The 22,811-nt window shown below is 46.3% G+C and overlaps 1 protein-coding gene across 1 annotated transcript in view; it reads right to left on the bottom strand.

The window, feature by feature from the left end:
* Positions 1–22,811, bottom strand: part of LOC134343042 (SH2 domain-containing adapter protein E-like) — an 80,746-nt gene that overhangs the window by 6,523 nt on the left and 51,412 nt on the right. The window contains exons 3-5 of the mRNA XM_063041873.1: positions 10,976–11,212; positions 3,994–4,156; positions 1,294–1,413 (exon numbers count right to left, since the gene is read on the bottom strand). Of these exons, the coding sequence (XP_062897943.1) occupies positions 1,294–1,413; positions 3,994–4,156; positions 10,976–11,212 (520 nt within the window). The remainder of the gene's footprint in view (positions 1–1,293; positions 1,414–3,993; positions 4,157–10,975; positions 11,213–22,811) is intronic.

The raw sequence follows: 22,811 nt of genomic DNA, 5'->3' as shown, positions 1-22,811 counted from the left end.
TAAGAGTTATGAGAAAAATAGACAGCTATGTGGGAAAGAAAGGTTAGGTTGATCTTGGAGCACACTAAACAGTTGACATACCGTTGTGGGCCGAAGAGCCTGTATTGTGCTGTACTGTTCTACGTTCTATGTTCTGATCAACAGTGTGAAAGAAAGCTCTGGGCCACACCAGGGTGCAAGTGAAATTTGACTGAAGAGGGGTGAGGTATTGCACTGGGGGAGGGCTCAAAGCACGCCAGCACAAAAGAGTGGAGAAGTCACAAAGACCAAAGGTCCATAGGTCAATTGGCTCTTGGTGTGCGGATGACCAGACGAACTGGGTGAGGTGAAGGTGAGAGGAATGAAATGAGATTTGTACAAGGTTGGTGTAGATGAGTATTTGGTGGTTAGTATAGAGCTGGTGAGATGCTATCAATCTCCCAGTTCACGGACTGGTGAAGTAGATACTCTCCTTTACTGGATAAAGCATTTATGAAAGCATGGAACTAATTGTGCTGGTAACTGTAGATAGGGCCCAGTAGAGTGCACATTAAATGCTGGGACAGGCTTGAGGGACCTGGGTGATCTCTTCATGTTGCCATGCAACACCCACCACAACTGACCCCTGGTATGGGAACACCAAATGCCCAGGAATAGAAAGGCCTACAGAAAGTGATGGACACAGCCCAGTCCATTGGAAGAAAAGTCCTCCCCACCATTGAGCATATTTACAAGGAGCTCTGTCACAAGAAAACAGCATCCATCATCAAGGACCCCCAGCATTCAGACCAGGTTCTCTTCTCGTTACCGCCATCAGGCTTTAGGTCCCAACCCATCAGAATACCACCGGTTATTACCCTACAGCCTTCCTGAACCCATGTGCATAACTTCACTCACCTCAGCTATGAACTGATCCTATGACTACAGACTCACTTTCAAGGACTTGACAACTCATGTTCTCAGTATTATTTATTTGTTTGTTTTATAATGTGCTCAATTTGTCCTTCTTTTGCACGTCGGTTGTTTGTCGGTCTTTGTTATTCACAGTTTTTATAAATTATTTTGTATTTATTTATTTTCCTGAACAAGAAAATGAATCGTATGTGGTGACATATATGTAGTTTGAATTAACTTGGAACTTTAAACTTTCCTGCTACGCCTGGTTACACCGCTGACTTATCAGTGTAGCACCTCTGACCAGCTGGACTTCCGACACTACCTGGAAACTCAGAGGACGTGGAAAAGAACAAAACCATTTTAAAATTCCAAGCTGGGTTAGGATGCAGCCAAGCTTAGAGCCTCACCAATACTTACTTCAAGGCAAGTGAATACTTGCTGTTTCCTGACTCACTGTTTCGTACCAAGTAACTGGCCTCCTTACAGGCCTGCAATCGCAATTCTGCTTCCAGCCGGGTGATGGGACCGTGATACCAGCTGTGGAGAAAATTGAGAATCTGGTTAAATCTGGGTGAGGCTCAAGGCCCTCGGCTTTTGTTCGTTTATAGTACGTAGGTGGCTTTATAGAGGTGTACGAGATGATAAGAGGCATATATAGAGTGGACAGCCAGAGTCTTCCTCTTAGGGTGGCAGTGGCTAATACAAGACCCACCTCTTGTCTCACAATACATGGAAATTACGGCGAACTGTCAGTTGAAAAAAGTTCACTGGCTGCAGTCTACCATCACTGCAGGACTTGTATGTGTCCAGGCCAAAGAAATGGGCAGAGAAAATCATGACAGACATCCCCATTCAGCAAACTGCCTTTTCCTAAATCTCCCTTCTGGAACCAAAAACTTCACAGCATCCTAACAGACGGGCAGTTAATCTGATCAACCATTCTAGTTCACTCCCAACACCCCTCTACCCCATCACCGTAAGCACAGTAAACCACGTTTCATAATGCTTTTTACATTGAAATACCTGCTGGTATTTACGCACGTTTTATTCCATATCTGCACTTTAACCTGTAATTTTAATTTTTATATTATTATTTATTCTTATAATTGTTGGATGTTGCTGTTTTTAGTTGCGTATTGCACCAACACACCACAGCGAACGACGTTGACCCTTGCTCATTGAGAAGGCATCGTCTTGTGATTGGATGATGCCAGAGGTTTTCCCTCGGGAGAGTGGTGGGCGTGTGGAACGCCCTGCCAGGATAACGGTAGAGGAAGACACTTTAGAGGTATTTAAGAGACTCTCAGACAGGCACATGGGTGACAGAAAAATGGCAGGTTTTGGGCTATGTAGGAGGGAAGGGTTAGCTTGGTCGTGGAGTAGGTTTATACAGCCTGGCTGCAGAAGAGATTTATGGATTAGAGAAGCATGTCTTATGGAGATAGGTTGAGCAAGTTAGGGCTTTTCTCTTTGGAGAGGAGGAGGTTGAGAGGTGACTTGATAGGGGTGTATAACATGATAAGAGTCATTGATAAAGTGGACAGCCAGAGAGTGTTTCCCAGAATAGAAACGAGGGGCATAGTTTAAAGGTGTTAGGAGGAAAGTCTAGGGGAAATGTCTGAGGTAGGTTTTTTTTCTCACAGAGGATGGTGGGTACACGGAACACCCTACCAGGGGTGGTGGGAGAGGCAGATACATTAGGGAGCTCGAAGAGACTCTTAGATGGGCACAAGGGTAAAAGAAAAGTTGAGGAGGGAAAGGTTAGATTGATCTTGATTAAAAGGTTGGCCTGTACTGTTGTATGTTCAAGTACGAGGTGACCATGCAAAGAAGGTTCACTTGATTGTTTTCTGGGAGGGTTACGCTCCATAGCTGAGCTCCCTTTCACCAGGGTTCAGAGGAACGAGAAGGCAGAAGGTTCAAAAGTCCTGAAGCAGGATTAACCAAGTTGTTATTCCCTCTGCTTGTAAAGTCTGGTGCTGGGAGTTCGCAGCCTTAGGATGGGCAGACTGACATTTTGTCAAACAGACTCTTTGGATTTCTCTGTCCCACAAGGACATAGAGGCCAAATAATCGAGTATATTTAAGGAACAAGTATGAATGCCAGGATATGGAGATCAAGAAAGTAGACAAAATGTCAGCCACAATCCTAACGGCCACACAACTGGGTGGCGAGGCACAACCAGCTCAAATGCCATCCAGTAATTTGCCAATGACTCAACTGTTGCTGGCAGAAGTTTGGATGCTGTCGAAGAGGCGTACAGGAGTGAGACAAATCAGCTGGTTGAGTGGTGTTGCAGCAACAACCTTGTACTCTATGTCAGGAAGACCAAGGAATTGATTGTGGGCTTCAAGAAGGGAAATTGAGGGAAACCCTCCAGCCCTCCTTGAGGGATCAAAAGTGAAAAGGGTGAGCAGTTTTAAGTTCCTGGGCGTCAACGTCTCTGAGGATCTCTCCTGGGCCCAACACATTGATGCAATTATAAAGAAGGCAAGACAGTGGCTATGCTTCATTAGAGTTTGAGGAGAATTCGTATGTCACCAAAGACGCTCAGAGCTTTCTACAGATTTAGCATCACTGTCTGGTATAGAATGGCCGTTGCACAGGATCAGAAAAAGCTGCAGAAAGTTGTAAACTCAGTCAGCTCCATCACGGGCACTGGCCTCCCCAGCATCCAGAATATCTTCTAAAGTTAATGCCTCGAGAAGGTGTCATCCGTCATCAAGCAACCCCATCACCCAGCCATCTCCTTGGAGGACATCATCAAGGAGGAGGTACAGGAGCCTGAAGACACACACTCAACATTTCAGGAACCACTTCTTCCCCTCTGCCATCAGATTTCTAAATGGACAATGAACCCATGATCATTACCTCTGTATTTTTTTCTTCTATGTTTGCACTAACTTAATTTAATTTTCTTTTTTTATATATATACTTATTGTAATTTATAGTTTTTACTATTATGAAGGGCAATGTACTGCTGCCACAAAACAACAAATTTCACGACATATGCCGCTGATATTAGACCTGATTCTGATGATTTCAAAGTAGTGAGGAAGCAGGGGAGGGCAGAAGGAGGCACAGGAATGGGGATTTGGAGAGTCAAAGGAACTTACACTTGTTTCTCTAAAGGGATGGTCGGATCCACCTTCTCTCCTAGCTCACTGCCCTCTGTGCTCTGCTGCTTGGGGACCTTCGGAGTCCAGCTTGGCTGCCTGTTATCGTGCTTGACTCGCTCCTCTTTCGGTGGTGAAGCTCTTTCTGCCGAATCAAACTGGACTGAGGGCACAACACACAGAAAGTGGGAACATCATTAGTCAGATGAGTAGCTTACAGCCATAGGGCACTAAAGCACAGCAAAAGGCCTTTCAGCCCATTTAAGAACATAAGAGATAGGAGCTGGAGTTGGCCATCTGGCCCTTTGAGCCTGCTCCGGCATTCAGTAAGATCATGGCTGATCTGACCGTGGACTCATCTCCACCTACCTGCCTTTTCCCCATAACCCTCAATTCCCCTACAGTGCAAAATTCTATACAACCTTGTCTTAAATATATTTACTGATGTAGCCTCCACCACTTCATTGGGCAGAGAATTCCACAGATTCACCACTCTCTGGGAAAAGTATTTCCTCATCTCCATCCTAAATTTACTCCCCTGAGTCTTGAGGCTACATCTCCTAGTTCTAGTCTCACCTACCAGTGGAAACAACTTTCCTGCCTCTATCTTATCTATCCCTTTCATAATTTTATGTGTTTCTATAAGATCTCCTCTCATTCTTGCGTGCTGTATTATTATTCTGCCTAGGCCTGGAACTGGACCGTAGACCTCGGGACCCCCTCTCAAATGAACCAAGTGCACTGGCAGCTTCTTACACATTCACACCAACCTCTGAGTGAAGAAATTCCCTTAAGTATTTCACTTCTCACCCTCAACCTATGACCTCTAGTTCTAGGCTCGCAGTAAAAAAGTCTGCTTGCATTCATCCTATCTATACTTCTCATAATTTTGTATACCTCTGTACAATCCTGAGAACTTTCTACAGGGGCACAATTGAGAGCATCCTGACGGGCTGCATCACTGCCTGGTGTGGGAACCGTACCCCTCTTAATCGCAGGACTCTGCAGAGAGTGACGCCCTGACCGATCAGGAGACGATCAACTTCCACCTTAACTGTACCCACGGACTTGGCCTTCACCGCAGTCTGGGGCAGAGCATTCCACAGATTCACTACTCTCTGGCTGAAAAAAATCCACTTTACCTCCATTCTAAAGGGTTCCCCCCCCCCACAATTTTGAGGCTGTGCTCTCTAGTTCAGGATACCCCCATGCATCCTCTCCACATCCATCCTATCCAGTCCTTTCAACATTTGGTAGGTTTCAATGAGATGCTCACACATTCTTCTAAATTGCAGTGAGTACAGGCCCAAAGTGGCCAGACACGCCTCATATGTTAACCTCTTCATTCCCGGAATCATCCTCATAAACTTCCTCTGGACTCCCTCCAATGACGACACAACCTTTCTGAGAAATGAGGCCCAAAGCTGTTGACAATACTCCAAGTGCAGCCTGACTAGTGTCTTAAAAAGCCTCAGCGTTGTCTCCTTGCTTTTATATTCTATTCTCCTTGAATTAAATGCCAACATTGCATTTGCCATCTTTATCACAGACTCAAAGATCTCTTTGCTGAGAAATATATTTGATTTTCTTCCCCTTTTCCAGCACTTTGAGGTCTTTTAAGGGGCCGCTGTTACTCCATCCAATTTTGCTGAAGGTGAGAGTGAATTCTGTGGGACCATGTCGCTATGGTTAGCACACAGGCACACATTCTCCAGTCTATTAAACGGTGAACGAGAATTATGGAGATACAAGGGGCTGCAGATGTTGATTTCTGTAGCTAAACAAAAAAAGCAAACTGCTGGAGGAACTCGGGAGGTCAGGTAGGGTCTATGGAGGGCAGTGGGTCGTTGACGGTTTGGGCTGAGGCCCGTCATCTGCATTCGGGAATGATCCCAGGAATGAAAGGGTTAATGTGTGAGGAGCATTTGATTGCTCTGCCCCTGTTCTCACTGCAGCTTAGGAGAATGAGGGTGGGATTTCAGTGAAATCTATTGAATATTGAAAGGCCTACATAGAGTGGTGTCAAAATGGTTGCTGTGATGCGTCTGCTGTGGTAGTGCTTGTCGCTCTCACCTTCAGCTTCCGCCGCTGGCTAGCAGTCTTGTGAAAAGGAGAGCTGAATGTGTAAGTCTCTGTCTGCCCTCACACAGCCTCGCTGACAGCAAGCCTCATTAGTGCCTCGTCGCTGGCGACACGCAGAAACTGAACCCCTTTGGGACTCGGGTTGAACTACGGAGGACGGGGAGGAGGCCTGGCCCCTGCACAACGTAGCACACAGGCCCACCGGTGTGTGGACACGCCCTGGTGCTCGTAAACCCCATCGCCAGCTATGGGTAGATGGCCCCACTGCCTCGTAGGCAGCCTCGGGAGAGACGAAGGCTACGGGAGTAGACACAGACAGCAAATCCGGAGTGGAACCCCTAAGGCAGCTGGACGTCATTGAACATCCTCCCGGCAACTCCTGCAGCCAAGCTGGTACCAAATGTATTGCTTCACAAGCTTTCCTTTGGACTGCACCGGTGAGACTGAGAGGGGGATCTTGACGACTGGGCATCTCAGGATCTCCGCCTGGGTTGGGATAATGACCATCACCCATTGTCCTTCGAGACAGACGGATGTCAACCAGATAGAGTGAATGTGGAGAGGATGTTTCTTACAGTGGGGGACTCTAGGACCACAGGGCACAGCCCAAGAATAGAAAGATATCCTCTGCAGGTTGATAGGTTCTTGATTAGCAAATGCGTCAAATTTAAGGGTAGAGGGCAGCAGAAAAGGGTTGAGAGGGAAAATAAATCAGCCATGATAGAATGGCGCAGCAGACTCGATGGGCCCAAATAGTCTAATTCAGCTCCTATGTCTTGTTGTCTAATGGAATGGAGAAACATCCCCTTCTTAGAATTCTGAAGCACTGGGGGAGTAAGAACTAACTTTGGCCCATGACTGCAGCACTTCATGATTTGGCTCTTCAGTTATTTTCAGCAAGACCAGTTTCCCTTCCAGTCTTCATATCCTTGGATTTCCCCATTAACCTTGGCTTTGAGAACACTCAGTATCTGAGTATCCACACCCCTTAAATAGAACTCGAAACATATACAAATTTACATAAAAACAACTTTGCCTGACACCGTAAGTGTCTGACTTCTTCCCCTGATACTTTGCCCTCAAGTTCTCTCAGACCGAGGGGAAGTAGCCTCTCAGCATTTGCCTTGTCAACCCCGGCCTCTTGATACTCCCCTAAATTCCAGAGAAAATACAGTGGATTTTGGTTAATTTGGCCATCGGTCAATCACAGCAGCCACTTATTTGGGACAACTTTAAAAAAACAAAAACTAATCGAGAAAATAGTCCGATTCTCTTAATTTATTTGGAACATACTGCCACTTTTTAAATAGCATCAGTTGCGTGAGCTTGTGTTCAAAATGCAGTGATCTTTGTCACTAAAAGCTGGTGAGAAATAAGCGGTAAGACAGTACAGGACTGCTTTGCTCACTGTGGTTTCAAGTATTCAGGGTTGAAGATGCCAGAAATGGCAGGGAGTGAAAACAGAGTGATTTCACTATGATTTATGATTATGAGGACACACAGTCCTCTTTTATTGTCATTTAGTAATGCATGCATTAAGAAATCTTACAATATTTCCTCAAGTTCAACAAGTTAAGAACTATGAAGAATTTGAAGATATGGACAAACATTTTGAATGTTACAATGAAATTGAAGATTTGGAGGATGCAGTTGTCGAAAGTATTGATTGAAGGCAGTCCATTATCTACACTAGGTGTCTGTGCTAATTTTGTTCATTTACAGTTAATCATAAGAACATGGCAGGGTGCACTGAATAAATTCCTCTGTCAATAACTATTAGGAACTAATACATAGTTTTATAGTACTGCAGATGTATTGATAGTGTGCTAATTTGTTCTGTATTTCATTTGAATAGATAATTTGTTACTCGGTTAACGGTAGTTGTCTTCATTTTTATTTAACGATGAAGTGTGGAATAAGTGCTTCGAGCCTTGTGCCCCAGCAACCCTTGGCAAACCCGATTAACCCAAACCTAATCACAGGACAATTTACATTGAATAATTAACCTACCCGGTAGGTCTTTGGACTGTGGGAGGAAACCAGAGCACCCGGAGGAAACCCACACATTCCATGGGGAGGATGTACAGACTCCTTACAGCTGGTGCCAGAATAGATCACCTAACTCCAGAGCTGCTCGAGCTGTAACACCATCATGCTAACTGCTAACCTACCTCTTTTACAACCTCTTAATTATTTCTATGAAACTTCAGCTAATTGGGGCAGCTGCTTAACTGGCCCAAAATGTAGTAGTCCTGATGTGTCCCAATTAACAGGAATCCACTGTACTTGAATTCTTTTTTTCTGTAGGAAAAAAATATCCAGGAATTAATCTTGTAAACCTTAGTTGCCCTGTCGCCAAGATAAAGTTCATTGAGAGACCAAAACCATACTTCACATTTTAGGACTGAGCTCACGAAAGTAGGAAGAGAGTATTGTAAGACCACAAGACATAGGAGCAGAATGAGGCCATTCAGCCCTTTGAGTCTGTTCCACCATTCCATCATGGCTGATCCCAGATCCCACTCAACCACATACACCTGCCTTCTCGCCATATCCTTTGAAGCCCTGACTGATCAGGAAACTACCAACTTCCGCCTTAAATATACCTATGGACTTGGCCTCCACTGCAGTCTGTGGCAGAGCATTCCACAGATTCACTACTCTCTGGTTAAAAAAAAAATCCTCCTTACCTTTGTTCTGAAAGGTCGCCCCTGAATCTGAGGCTGTGGCCTCTAGTTCTGGATATCTGGAAACATCCTCTCCACATCCACCCTATCTAGTCCCTTCAAAATCTGGTAGGTTTCAATGAGATCCTCACACATTCTTCAAAATTCCAGTGAGTACAGGCCCAAAAGTTGCCAAACACTCCTCATATGTTAACCCCTTTATTCCTGGAATCATCCTCATGAACATCCTTTCTGAGATATGGGGCCCAAAGCTGTTGACAATAATCCAAGTGTGGCCTGACTAGCGTCTTATAAAGGCTCAGCATTATCTCCTTGTTTTTATATTCTATTCCCCTTGAAATAAATGCCAACATTGCATTTGCCTTCTTTACCACAGTCTCAACCTGTATATTAACCTTCTGGGAGTCTTGCACGGGGACTCCCAAGTCCCTTTGAACCTCTGATGTTTGAATTTTCTCTCCATTTAGATAATAGTCTGTGCTATTGTTCCTTTACCAAAATGCATTATCATACATTTCCCAATACTGTATTCCATCTGCCACTTTTTTTGCCCATTCTTCCAATGTGTCTAAGTCCTGCTGCAATCGCATTGATTCCTCAGCACTACCTACCCCTCCACCTATCTTCATATCCTCTGCAATCTCTGCCACAAAGCCGTCAGTTCCATTATCGGAATCATTGACAAACAATGTGAAAAGCAGTGGTCCCAATCCTGATCCCCAAGGGAAACCACTAGTCACTGGCAGCCAACCAGAAAAGGCCCCTTCTATTCCCACTCGCTACCTCCTGCCTGTCAGCCATTCCTCTATCCATGCCAGTATCTTTCCTGTAACGCCATAGAATTTTATCTTGTTAAACAGACTCATGTGTGGCGCCTTATCAAACGCCTTCTGAAAATCCAAGTAAATGACATCCACCGCCTCTCCTTTGTCCATCCTGCTTGTTACTTCCTCAAAGAATTCTAACAGATTTGTCAGGCAAGATTTCCCTTGATAGAAACCATGCGAACTTTGACTTGTTTTATCATTAGTCTCCAAGTACCTGAAAACCTCATCCTTAATAATAGACTCCAACACTTTCCCAACCACTGAGGTTAGGCTAACTGGCCTATAATTTCCTTTCTTTTGCCTCCCCCCCTCCTTCTTAAAGAGTGGAGTGACATTTGCAATCTTCCAGTCCTCTGAGACCATGCAAGAATCAAGTGATTCTTGAACGATCATGAACAATGCTTCTGTTAACTCTTCAGCAATGTCTCTCAAGATTCTGGGATGTAGTCCATCTGGTCCAGGTGACTTATCCATCTTAAGACCTTTCAGTTTGCCTGGCACTTCTTCCTGTGTAATAGCAATGGCACTCACTCCTACACCATGACACTACTGGTGTCTCCCACAGTGAAGACTGATGCGAAGTACCCATTAGGTTCATCTGTCATTTCTTTGTCCCCATTACTATCTCACCAGCATCGTCTTCCAGTAGTCCAATATCAACTCTCACCTCCCTTTTACTCTTCATGCAACTGAAAAAGAAACTTTTAGTATCCTGCTTTATGTTATTGGCGAGTTTACCCTCAAATTAGATCTTTTCCCTTTTTATGACTTTTTTGGTTGTCTTTTGTTAGATTTTAAAAGCTTCCTAATCATCCAACTTCCCTCTTACTTTTGCTACCTTATATTCCCTTTCCTTTTTTATGCAGTCCTTAACTTCCCTTGTCAGCCACGATTGCCTACCCCTGTCATTTGAGAACAACTTCTGTGGGACGTATCTCTCCTGTGCCTTGTGAGCTGTTCTCAGAAACTTCAGCCATCTCTGATCTGCCGTCATCCTCGCCAGCATCCTCCTCCAATCCATCTGGGCAAACTCCTCTCTCATGCCTCTGTAATTCCCTTTATTCCATTGCAAAACTGATACATGTGACTTATGGTTCTCCCTCTCAAATTGCAGTATGAATTCAATCATGTTATGATCACTGCCTCCTAGGGGGTTCCTTTAGATTAAGCTCCCTAATAAGATCACAACACTAATGTCCTCATATCCCCTTGCAGTAAAGGCTAATTTGCCTTGCTGAATTCCCTGCTTACCCAACTCTGCAACTGGGTATCTTTCCTAAAACTTTTCAGGATTTCATGGCTCAGAGCTCCCACAGGTTTGTCCTTTTCCCTGCTTGTATTTTCTGAGTAGGCGGTATGCCGTGTTACCCTAGAGAGTTTATGCACCTGCAAGTGCCTTGGCGATTTGCTCTGCCTTCCACTCCCAGGGCTGCTCGTACTCTGCCGCTGGCCGCTCATCGTTCTCCGGCAGGCAGCTGTCAATTGGCCACTGGTTCCCCGTCCTTTCCGATGCGGTGTTCCCGAGGGCCTCGGTCTTTGGTCCCAATTCCCCTGGTTCGTAGGGGCTGTCGTACAACAGGGATTGCTTCCCAAGTGGATCCTTTGATCCTCGCCTTCGTATTTCTGGATTGGGAGAAAGTTGCAATGTGCTTAGGGATCATGCGTTCTTGAAACAGGAAACAAACTGATACAATGCTTAGACGTACATGCACTCAGTGGCCACTTTATTAGGTACACCGGTACACCTGCTTGTTAATGCAAATATCTAATCAGCCAATCATGTGGCAGCAACTCAATGCAGACATGGTCATGAGGTTCAGTTGCTGTTCAGACCAAAAATCAGAATGGGGAAGAAAGGTGACTTAACTGACTTTGACTGTGGAATGATAGTTGGTGCCAGACAGGGTGGTTTGAGTATCTCAGACTCTGCTGAACTCCTGGGATTTTCACACAAAACAGTTTCTAGAGTTTACAGAGAATGGTGCGAAAAACAAAAAAAAAACATCCAGTGAGCAGCAGCTCTGTGGGTGAAAACTCCTTGTTAATGAGGGAGGTCAGAGGAGAATGGCCAGACTGGTTTGATCTGACAGGAAGGCAACAGTAACTCAGATAACCTCACATTACAACAGTGATATGCAGAAGAGCATTTCTCAATGCACAGCATATCTAACCTAGAAGTGGATGGGCTACAGCAGCAGAAGACCACGAACATACACTCGGGTCACTTCACAGGAGGTAGCTAACACTGTGGTCACTGAGCGTAGACCTAGTGGATAGCCAGAGGTTCTTTTCCCAGGCTGGCAATGGCCAATATGAGAGGGCATCAATGTAAGGTGAGGGAAGACAGGGGGATAGAACATTTGACACAGAACTGTACAGTACAGGAACAGACCCTTTGGCCGCAGTATTTCCTGAATCCGCTAAAATGTAACTCAAAAACACCCAAACATTAATCCCTCCTGCCTACACCATGTCCATATCCCTCCATCTTCCTCACATTAATGTACCGATCTAAACATCTCTTAGAAGCCTCCAATGTATTTGCCTCCAGCACCACACCAGGCTGTGTATTCCAGACATCCACCAGTCTCTGAGTAAAATAACTTACCTCTCACATCCCCCTTTGATCCTTCCCTCCCCCCTCACCTTCAATGCGTGCCCTCTGGTATGAGACATTTCAACCCTGGAAAACACTGTCTACTCTGTCGATGTCTCTCATATCAGCGGGAAGAGAAGATGGCGGCGCGCCGTGCGTGCACAGCTCTCTGGTGAAAAATGATATCGTATCGGTTAAATAGGGGCCGTGGACAATTCTGATTTGATGGAGAATGGACGTGAAAGCACGGAGGAACATCTGGAGAAATCTCTTAAACGCCCGTTCGCTGCTGTCGTTACTGTGTGGTCGGGAATCTTTTGGAGGGTAGGCCTCAAAATCCCCGGCCTTGCCTACTTTGGCGACCGAGATGGAGGTCGAATCGTTCGGACAGAGATGCCGCTCAGTACTCGGTGTCGGAGAGCTGATCAGAGCTCGAAGTTTTCGGACGACTCAGAGTCGGATTGTGGTCGGCATGGCAGGGAGAGTTTTCCTTCCTTCTCCCGTCTTCGTGAGATGCGGGACATTTGAGAGACTTTGAACTTTTACTGTGCTCACGGACTTCTTCATCAAGTTATGGTATTGTTGCACTGTTGTAACTATATGTTATAATTATGTGGTTTTGTTAGTTTTTTTCAGTCTTGGTTTGTCCTGTGTTTTGTGATATCACACCGGTGGGAAATAATATATCATTTCTTAATGCATGCATTACTAAATGACACTAAAAGAGGACTACGTGTCTTCATAATCATCATAATCTTGCAAACCTCTATCAGATCTCCGCTCAGCCTCTGGCACTCTAGAGAAAACAACCCATGTTTGTCCAGCCTCTCGTGATAGCACATGCCCGCTAAACCAGGGAGCATCCCGATAAACCCCTCTTCTGCGTCCTCTCCAAAGCCTCAGCATCCTTCCTACAGTGGGGCCGACCGGAACTGTGCGCAATACTCCAGATGCGGCCCAACCAGAGCTTTACAAAGCTGACAGAGTTATTTTACAGGGAGGGCGGTGAGTGGCTGGAACACGATACCCGGGGGTGGTGGTAGAAGCGGACACATAGGGACAGTTAGACAGCCAGATGGCTGAAAGGAGACGGACTGCACAGTAGTGTGGCAGTTACTGTAACACTATTACAGAAACAGCGACCCAGGTTCATTGCCTGCTGCTGTCTGTAAGGAGTTTGTACGTTCTCCCCGTGACTGCATGGGTTTCCTCCCACATTCCAAAGACGGATGGTTTCGGAGGTTAGTTGGTCACATGGGTGTAATTGGGTGGGGCAGGGGCAGGCTCGTTGGGCCAGAAGGGCCTTTTACTGTGCTGTAACGCTAAATAGTGGGCACGTGGCCAAGTGGTTAAGGCATTGGACTAGTGACCTGAAGGTCGTGAGTTCGAGCCTTGGTTGAGGCAACGTGTTGTGTCCTTGAGCAAGGCACTTAACCACACATTGCTCTGCGACGACACTGGTGCCAAGCTGTATGGGTCCTAATGCCCTTCCCTTGGACAACATCGGTGTCGTGGAGAGGGGAGACTTGCAGCGTGGGCAACTGCTGGTCTTCCATACAACCTTGCCCAGGCCTGCGCCCTGGAGAGTGAAGACTTTCCAGGCGCAGATCCATGGTCTCGCAAGACTAACGGATGCCTTTTTTTAAAAACTCTAAATAAATAAAATTAAAATGAGAGAAGGGTTAGATTGATCCTGGAGTGTGTTAAAAGGTCAGCACAGCATTGCGGGCCGAAGGGCCTGTACTGTTCTGGGGTTGTTTTTCCCTCAGTCAGCGAGGCTTCCTCTCATGTGATTATCGTTTAGCTTCCGACACAAGAACTGTGACCCTGTGACTCACAGCTGCTATTTTTCCCTTCCAATGACAGCTCCGTGGGAATACTTTGAGAGGTTGGTTCTTTTCCCGGCAGGGTGGGAACCTGTCAGAAATCCTCTCGTCTACATGTGGAGATGTTACAAGTCAGCACTTTTAAACCGGCCACACCCTAGGGACCGAGGCCGTCAGTCACACCAGGGAGCCGCTGCCCCACCGAGGGGCACCGTGGGTCCTCCACACAATCTCCCAAAGACTGGGAGAAGCCAGCGTTTTCAGAAACTTTTTAAACCTCAAATCACTGCGTGTAGGAAGTGCATAATTGCACAAGACGGTGCACAGATTGGCTCTGCGAACGTCTCTTGGGATTCGTGTAATTATACTCACAATGAAAACCGGGCCAGGCTGGGGTTCTGTTCTTTGGAGGACGTCAGATTTAATCACAGAGGATAAAGTTATGAGAGATCTTTGTAAGAGCGAAATGAGAAGGCTGAGAGACCAAAAATGGAACGACTGGAGGACCGTGGTGTTTCTAATCCTTTATCATTTCCTGTCAGTCACCTTATGTACACACACTCCCACACCTCGTGCCACTTTATGTACATACAAACAGCCTGTGATTAGAAGCTGTTGTAGGTATTTATATTTATTCTGTTTTTTAAAAAAGTTATTGTGTTCTTTATCTCCAGTGTGTTTTTTCGTGCTGCACTGGACCTGGAGAAGCAATTATTTCAGTCTCCTTTATACCTCTGCACTGGAAATGTCATTGAGCAATCTTTAAAAACTGTGCACAGACCGACACACAAAGTGCAAAAGAAGACAAACTGTGCAAATAGAAAATACTGAGGCAGGTTGTAGAATCCTTGAAAGTGAGTCCGTCGGTTGTGGAATCAGTTCAGAGCTGGGGTGAGTGAAGTTATCCACACTGGTTCAGGAGCCGGATTACTGAGGGGTGTTCACTGTTCCTGATCCTGCTGGTGTGGGACCTGAGGCTCCCGTACCTCCGGCCTGATGGAGACTGTGAGGAGAGATCATGGTCTGGATGGTAGGGAGTGGAGGGAGGTGGTGGGGTGGGGCACTCGATGATGGACGCTGCTTTCTTGCGGCAGCACTCCTCATAGATGTGCTCAGGGGTGGGAAGGGCTTTGCCTGTGATAGACTGGGCTGTTTGGAGGGTTTCCCATTCTTGAGAGCTGGAGTCTCCATACCGGGCAGTGATGCAATCCGTCAGGATAATCTCCACTGTGCATCTACAGAAGTTTGTCAAAGTTTTTGGTTATGTGCCTAATCTATGCAAACTTCTAACGAAGCAGAGGTGCTGTGATGCCTGCTTTGTGATGGCGCTTATCTGCTGGTCCCCGGACAGATCCTCTGATATGCGAATGCCAGGGAATTTACCGACCCTCTCTGCCTCCAATCCCTTAATGAGGACTGGATCATAGAGCTCCTGTGGCTGACGATTGGCTGATGTCTCTTGATCTTTCCTTTTGCTTCTCTGTTTCCTCTGTACCTCACCTAAAGGAGTTCGCCTTCTTCCTGAAAATGGCAATCAAGCGTGAATCCTGGTGGGTGCCTCCTATGATCGACCATTTTGTTCAGAAGCAATCAGTTATTAGGTTTTATAGTGGAGTGTTAGTGGGGGATGTTGCTTAAGATCTTCAGGAAACCTGCTCCCCTCCTCCTATATGTGATACCAGCAAACAACCAGGTGGGCACGCGGCCAACTGGTTAAGGCATTCGACTAGCGATCTGAAGGTCATGAGTTCGAGCCCCAGCCGAGGTGACATGTTAAGTCCTTGAGCAAGGCGCTTAACCACACAGTGCTCTGCGAGGACACTGGTGCCAAGCTGTATCTGCCTTTGCCCTTCCCTTGGACAACATCGATGTCGTGGAGAGGGGAGACTTGCAGCGTGGGCAACTGCCGGTCTTGCATACAACCTTGCCCAGGCCTGCGCCCTGGAGAGTGAAGACTTTCCAGGGGCAGATCCATGGTCTCGCAAGACTAACGGATGCCTTTACTTAACTAACCAGCAGGAAGAGGAAAAATAGAGATAGCTGCTCACAAATATCTGCACGCAACTTCTTTATAACAAAAGGTTAGGGTCAGAATCAGGTTTTTATCACTGTCACACTGTGCAAACGTCTTAGGCTCAACATACTGTATAGCGTGCCTAAGACTTTTACACAATACCGTAATAATTTTATGTATTGCACTGTACTGCCGTCGCTAAACAAAAAAATCACGACATATGAGAGTGATGATAAACCTGATTCTGATCTGGGTCTCCATTGTGGACTGAAGGTGGGAAGAGGGCAGGGAGTGGGGAATCAGGGTTGGGAAAATGGGAATGGAGAGGGGAGGGAGCGGGAAGCACCGTATAGATATTGCGTAATGAGAAATAAATCAATTGTTTGGAATCAAATGCCTGGTGTCTCAGGACTAGGTGCGTCCGTACCTGTGGTACCCCCCGCCCCCTGCCCCTGGCACGCCTTCTCTGCCACCTGTCCCACACCCCTCCTGTGGCACTCCACCCTCACCATTCCCTTTGCTCCTGCCAGATTTACAAACTCACTCTCTGCTCCACGTTGACAATGACAGCACTGTGCGAAGGTCTTATGCTTTATGTACGTGCCCGACACTTTTGCCCAGTACGTATGTTGTGAAGTTTGTTGTTCTACAGCAGCAGTAATGCAATGCAAAAAATACACGGTAAGTGCAGCAGGAAATGTTTTAAAAATAAATAATGCAAAAAGGGAGCAAGATAGTGTGGAGGTATTTGTGGATTCAGGGAAGTTCACGGCGAAGTTATTCTCCCATCACCTCGACCCAGTTCCGACCCTGACTCCTCAATCTGCCCTTTTTGTAACGTAACCACGGGATCTCAGATATGCATCTGACCACAACAGCCTCTCGCTCGATGTCAGCAAAACCAGAGATGATCATTGAGTTCAGGAGGAGGAAACTGGAGGTCCGCGAGCCAGTTCTCTGTAGTGGAACAGAGGTGGATAACTTCAAATTCCTTAGCATTACTATCCCAGTCGATCTGTTCTGGGTCCAGCATGTCAGTGCCATTCCAGAGTTCCATTCGGCGTTGGGAGCAGAGCACTGCGAGTTAAATAAAAGTACAGAAGGCCCCTGTCGGGGCGGCCATTGCTGGGAGTAGGCCAGCGGTGAGAGTGGCAACATCAGGCTTTGCCTCGAGAGGCTGAGGCCAAAGACACAGGTTAGAAGATTTGTCCTTGGTTGCCCATTGTACAGTTCAGGCAGGTTGGCAGATACGACAGTGGAACGCTCCTCCTGTGGGATGTGGGAGTTCACGGAACCTGATGGTCTCCCGGATGACTACACCTGCGGGAAGAGCAGCCAGCTCCAGCTCATGAAAGACTGCATTAAGGAGCTGCAGCTGGAGTTGGATGAACTTAGGATCATCCGGGCGGCAGAGCATTTGGTAGATTTGACTTTTGAACAGGTGGTTACACCCAGAGTGCAGAGTTCAGGGAGTAGATGGGTGAACATCGAGAGGTAAAGGGAGAAAGAAGTCAGTGCAGGGACTCCCTGTAGCCATTCCCCTCAGCAACAGGTATATCCCTTTGGATACTGCCGAGGGGGATGAACTATCTGGGCAAAGCAGCAGCAGCCAGACTAATAGCCCTGCGGTCAGCTCTGACCCTCAGAAGGGAAGGGTGAAACATAGAAACATAGAAACATAGAAAATAGGTGCAGGAGTAGGCCATTCGGCCCTTCGAGCCTGCACCGCCATTTATTACGATCATGGCTGATCATCCAACTCAGAACCCTGTACCTGCCTTCTCTCCATACCCCCGATCCCTTTAGCCACAAGGGCCTTATCTGACTCCCTCTTAAATAAGCCAATGAACTGGCCTCAACTGTTTCCTGTGGCAGAGAATTCCACAGATTCACCACTGTCTGTGTGAAGAAGTTTTTCCTCATCTCGGTCCTAAAAGGCTTCCCCTTTATCCTCAAACTGTGACCCCTCGTTCTGGACTTCCCCAACATCGGGAACAATCTTCCTGCATCTAGCCTGTCCAATCCCTTTAGGATTTTATACGTTTCAATCAGATCCCCCCTCAATCTTCTAAACTCCAGCGAGTATAAGCCTAGTCGATCCAGTCTTTCATCATATGAAAGTCCTGCCATCCCAGGAATCAATCTGGTGAACCTTCTTTGTACTCCCTCTATGGCAAGGATGTCTTTCCTCAGATTAGGGGACCAAAACTGCACACAATACTCCAGGTGTGGTCTCACCAAGAGACCAGGCAATCGTCATAGGGGACTGGATAGTTTGGGGGACAGATAGTAGATTCCGTGGCAGCAAACGACACACCAGGATAGTGTGCTGTCTCCCAGGTGCTAGGGTCCGGGATGTCTCTGGGCGGTTGCAGGATATTCTTGAAGGGGAGGGTGAGCAGCTGGAGATCGTGGTACATGTTGATACCAATGACATAGGCAGGAAATGGGTAGAAGCATCTACTTCCTGAATTCTGCACTCTGGGTGTAACCACCTGCTCAAAAGTTGTATCTATCAACTGTAAATTTAGGGAGTGAGGAGGGGGCTGAAGAGTGGGACTTCCAAGGTGGTAATCTCCGGATTACTCCCAGTGCCACGAGCCAATGAAGGTCAGAACAGGAAGATAGTGCAGATGAATGAGTGGCTGAGAAGATGACAGAGGAGGCAGGGTTTCAGGTTCTTGGCTCATTGGAACATTTTCTGGGGAAGGGGTGACCTGTACAAGTGGGACAGGTTGCACCTGAACTGGAGGGGAACCAATATACTGGGAGAGAGGTTTGCTAATGCTATTGGGGAAGGTTTAAACTAGATTTGCAGTGGGGTGGGAACTGAAGTGAGGGGGCAGAGGATGGGGCAGTTGGCGCACAAGTAGTGACAGTTTGTAGGGAGTTTACGAGGAAGAATAGGTAGATGACAGAGCAAAGAAGCACTCAGCCAAATGGTTTGAGATGTGTCTATTTTGTCCATGGTAAAAGAACCATGGTGTACAAAGGTGTAGAAAATCTAGTTAAGAAGAAAAGAAAAGCTCATGAAAGGTTCAAGAAACCAGGTATTGTTCGTTCTAGAAAATTACAGGGGTGCCAGGAAGGAGCTCAAGAATGAAATTAGGAGGGCTAGAAGGTGCCATGATGAGCAGGATTAGGGAAACCCCATGGCATTTTACAAATATGTGAAGAGCAAGAGGATGAGCCGTGTGAGAATAGGACCAATCAGGAGCGAGAGAGGAAACGTGCATGCAACCGGAGGTTGTAGTGAAGATACTTAATGAGTACTTTGCTTCAGTATTCACCAGTGGCCTTGGCAATTGTGGGGATGACTTACCATGGACTGAAACGGTTGAGTGTATAGACATTAAAAAAGATGTGTTGGAGTTTTTGAAAGGTATTAAGTTAGAAAAGTTGCTGGGACTGGAGGAGATGTACCCCAGGCTACTGTGGGAAGTGAGGGAGGAGATTGCTGAGCCTCTGGCGATGACCTTTGCATCATCAGTAGGGACAGGAGAAGTACCAGAGGATTGGAAGTTTGCAAACATTGTTCCCTTGTTCAAGAAAAGGAGTAGAGATAACCCAGGAAATTATAGACCAGTGAGTCTGACTTCAGTGGTGGGCAAGTTGTAGGGGAAGATCCTGAGAGGCAGGATTCATGAGCATTTGGAGAGACATAATCTGATTAGGGATGGTCAGCATGGCTTTGTCAGGGGCAGGTCATGCCTTACGGACCTGATTGAATTCTTTGAGGATGTAACAAAACATATTGATGAAGGTAGAGAAATGGATGTAGTGTATATGGATTTCAGCAAGGCATTTGATAAGGCTCCCCATGCAAGGCTCATTCAGAAAGTAATGAGGTATGGCATCCAAGGAGTGGATCCTGAACTGGCTTGCCCACAGAAGGCAAAGGGTAGTTGTGGATGTTTTGTATTCTGCATGGAGGTCGGTGACCGGTGGTGTTCCACAGGGATCTGTTCTGGGCCCCCTACTCTTTGTGATTTTTATAAATGACCTGGATGAGGAAGTAGAAGGGTGGGTTAGTAAGTTTGCTGAAGATACAAAAGTTGGGGGTGTTGTGGATAGTCTGGAGGGTTGTCAGAGATTACAATGGGACATCAATAGAATGCAGAACTGGGTTGAGATGTGGCAGATGGAGTTCAACCCAGATAAGTGTGATGGTACGTCAAATTTGAATACAGAATATATTAATGGTAAGACTCTTGGCAGTGTGGAGGATCAGAGAGATCTTGGGGTCTGTGACCATAGGACACTCAAAGCTGCTGCGCAGGTTGACAGTGTTGTTAAGAAGGCATATGGTGTGTTAGCCTTCATCAACCATGGGACTGAGTTCAATAGCCGTAAGATAATGTTACAGCTATATAGGACCCTGGTCAGACCCCACTTGGAGTACTGTGCTCAGTTCTGGTCACCTCACTACTGGAAGGATGTGGAAACTATAGAAAGGGTGCAGAGGAGATTTACAAGGATGTTGCCTGGATTGGAGAGAATGCCTTATGAGAATAGGTTGAGTTAATTTGGCCTTTTCTCTTGGAACTTGGAGCTATGGAGAATGAGAGGTGATCTGATAGAGGTGTATAAGATGATGAGAGGCATTGATTATGTTGATAGCCAGAGGTTTTTCCCAGGGCTGAAATGGCTAAGACAAGGGGGCATAGTTTTAAGGTACTTGGAAGTAGGTACAGAGGGGATGTCAGGGGTAAGTTTTTCACACAGAGTGGTGGGTGCATGGAATACACTGCCAGCAACAGTGGTAGAGGTGGATACAATACGGTCTTTTAGATAGGTACATGGAGCTTAGAAAAATAGAGGGCCGTGAGGTAGGGAAATTCTAGGCAGCTTCTAGAGTAGGTTACCTGGTCAGCACAACATTGTGGGCCGAAGGGCCTGTAATGTGCTGTAGGCTGGTATGTTCTACGTTCTAAGAAAGCACAGCAATGCCTCTACTTACTTAGAGGTTTGCTTAGATTTGACATGCCGTCTAAAACTTTGACAAACTTCTGAAGATACTCAGTCGAGAGTATTCTGACCGGTTGCATTGTGGCCTTTTATGGGAATGCCAATGTCCAGGAATGGAAAAGTCTACAAAAAGGGGTGGATACAGCCAAGTCCATCACAGGCAAAGTCCTCCCCACCATCGAGCCCGTCTACGAGGTGTGCTGTCACAAGAAAGCAGCATCCATCATCAAGGTACCCCACATTCCTGGCCGTGCTCTCTTCTCGCTACTGCCGTCGGGCAGGAAGCACAGGAGCCTTAGATCCAACACCACCAGGCTCAGGAACAACAATGAACCAGCCTGGATAACTTAACTCACCTTGACACTGAACAGATTCCACAACCCATGAACTCACTTTCAAGAACTCTGTACCTCCTGTTCTTGGTGTTATTGATTCCCTTTTTAAAATTATTTGTATGATTTGTCTTCTTTTGCTCACTGGTTGTTTGTCAGTCTTTATTTCTGTATAGTTTTTCATAAATTCTATTGTATTGCTTTATTTTCCTGTAAATGCCTGCAAGAAACTGAATCTCAGGGTCGTATACTGTGACATGTACATATTTTGATGATAACTGTACTTTGACTTTGACTTGGCAAAGAGATAACTGTGTGAATTTGTTCCAATAGCTTTTTTAAAAAAATAAAGCATAACATAGCAGCAACTGTGCATTGAACCTCTTTAACTCTCTTTCTTTGAAATCAAAGAACCCTCCCACCCTGATCATTCTCTCCTCTTCCCCCTCCCATCGCAATGTTCCCTCTAATTTCTAACGACCAGTGTGTGCAAAAATCTTGTGCTGTGCAATTTTTTTTTGCCCAGCGACAACAACATGTGCGCAACTGAATAATTCCTTCGATAAAGACAGTGTGAGTAAGCCAGTTCTGAAATCTGCAGACAAATCATCACAGAGTCCACAATGCCTACACCGTCTGCGTCAGAAAAGAAAACGTGATTGTGTACGATTGATTGTAAAATATACGTAACATGCCAATGAGGTAGAGGCGATGTTCTGTCTAAGGTGTCCGTATTTACGGGCACCCATCTTTTGCTACAAGCGCACAAAGGAATTTAAACTGCCTGCACACAAGAGGTTGTCACTTTCTACCTTGTTGGCTCGTTAAGTATATTTCACAATCGTACACAATCACGTTTCCTTTTCCGGTTTCTGATGCGCACAGTGTTGATTCAGAGGCAAAGATGTCTCTCCCAAACTAGGACCATAAGACATAGGAGCAGAATCAGGCCATTCGGTCCATCAGGTCCAGTCCATCATGATCTATCCTCCCTCTCAACCCCATTCTCCTGCCTTCTCCCCATAACCTTTGATGCCCTGCCTAACCAAGAACCTATCCAAGGCATCCGTTAGTCTTGCAAGACCATGGATCTGGGCCTGGAAAGTCTTCACTCTCCAGGGCACAGGCCTGGGCAAGGTTGTGTGGAAGACCAGCAGTTGCCCATGCTGCAAGTCTCCCCTCTCCACAACACCGATGTTGTCCAAGGGAAGGGCATTAGGACCCATACAGCTTGGCACCGGTGTCGTCGCAGAGCAATGTGTGGTTAAGTGCCTTGCTCAAGAACACAACACGTTGCCTCGGCTGGGGCTCGAACTCACGACCTTCAGGTCGCTAGTCCAATGCCTTAACCACTTGGCCACGTGCCCACTAAGAACCTATCAACATCCACTTTTAAGTACACCCAGTGACTTGGCCTCCACAGCCATCTGTGGCAATGAATTACACAGATTCACCACCCTCTGGCTAAAGAAAATCCTCCTCATCT

This window comes from Mobula hypostoma, chromosome 2, assembly GCF_963921235.1.
Source record: "Mobula hypostoma chromosome 2, sMobHyp1.1, whole genome shotgun sequence".
Classification (NCBI taxonomy): Eukaryota; Metazoa; Chordata; class Chondrichthyes; order Myliobatiformes; family Myliobatidae; genus Mobula; species Mobula hypostoma.
This window is presented reverse-complemented; position numbering and strand designations above follow the sequence as displayed.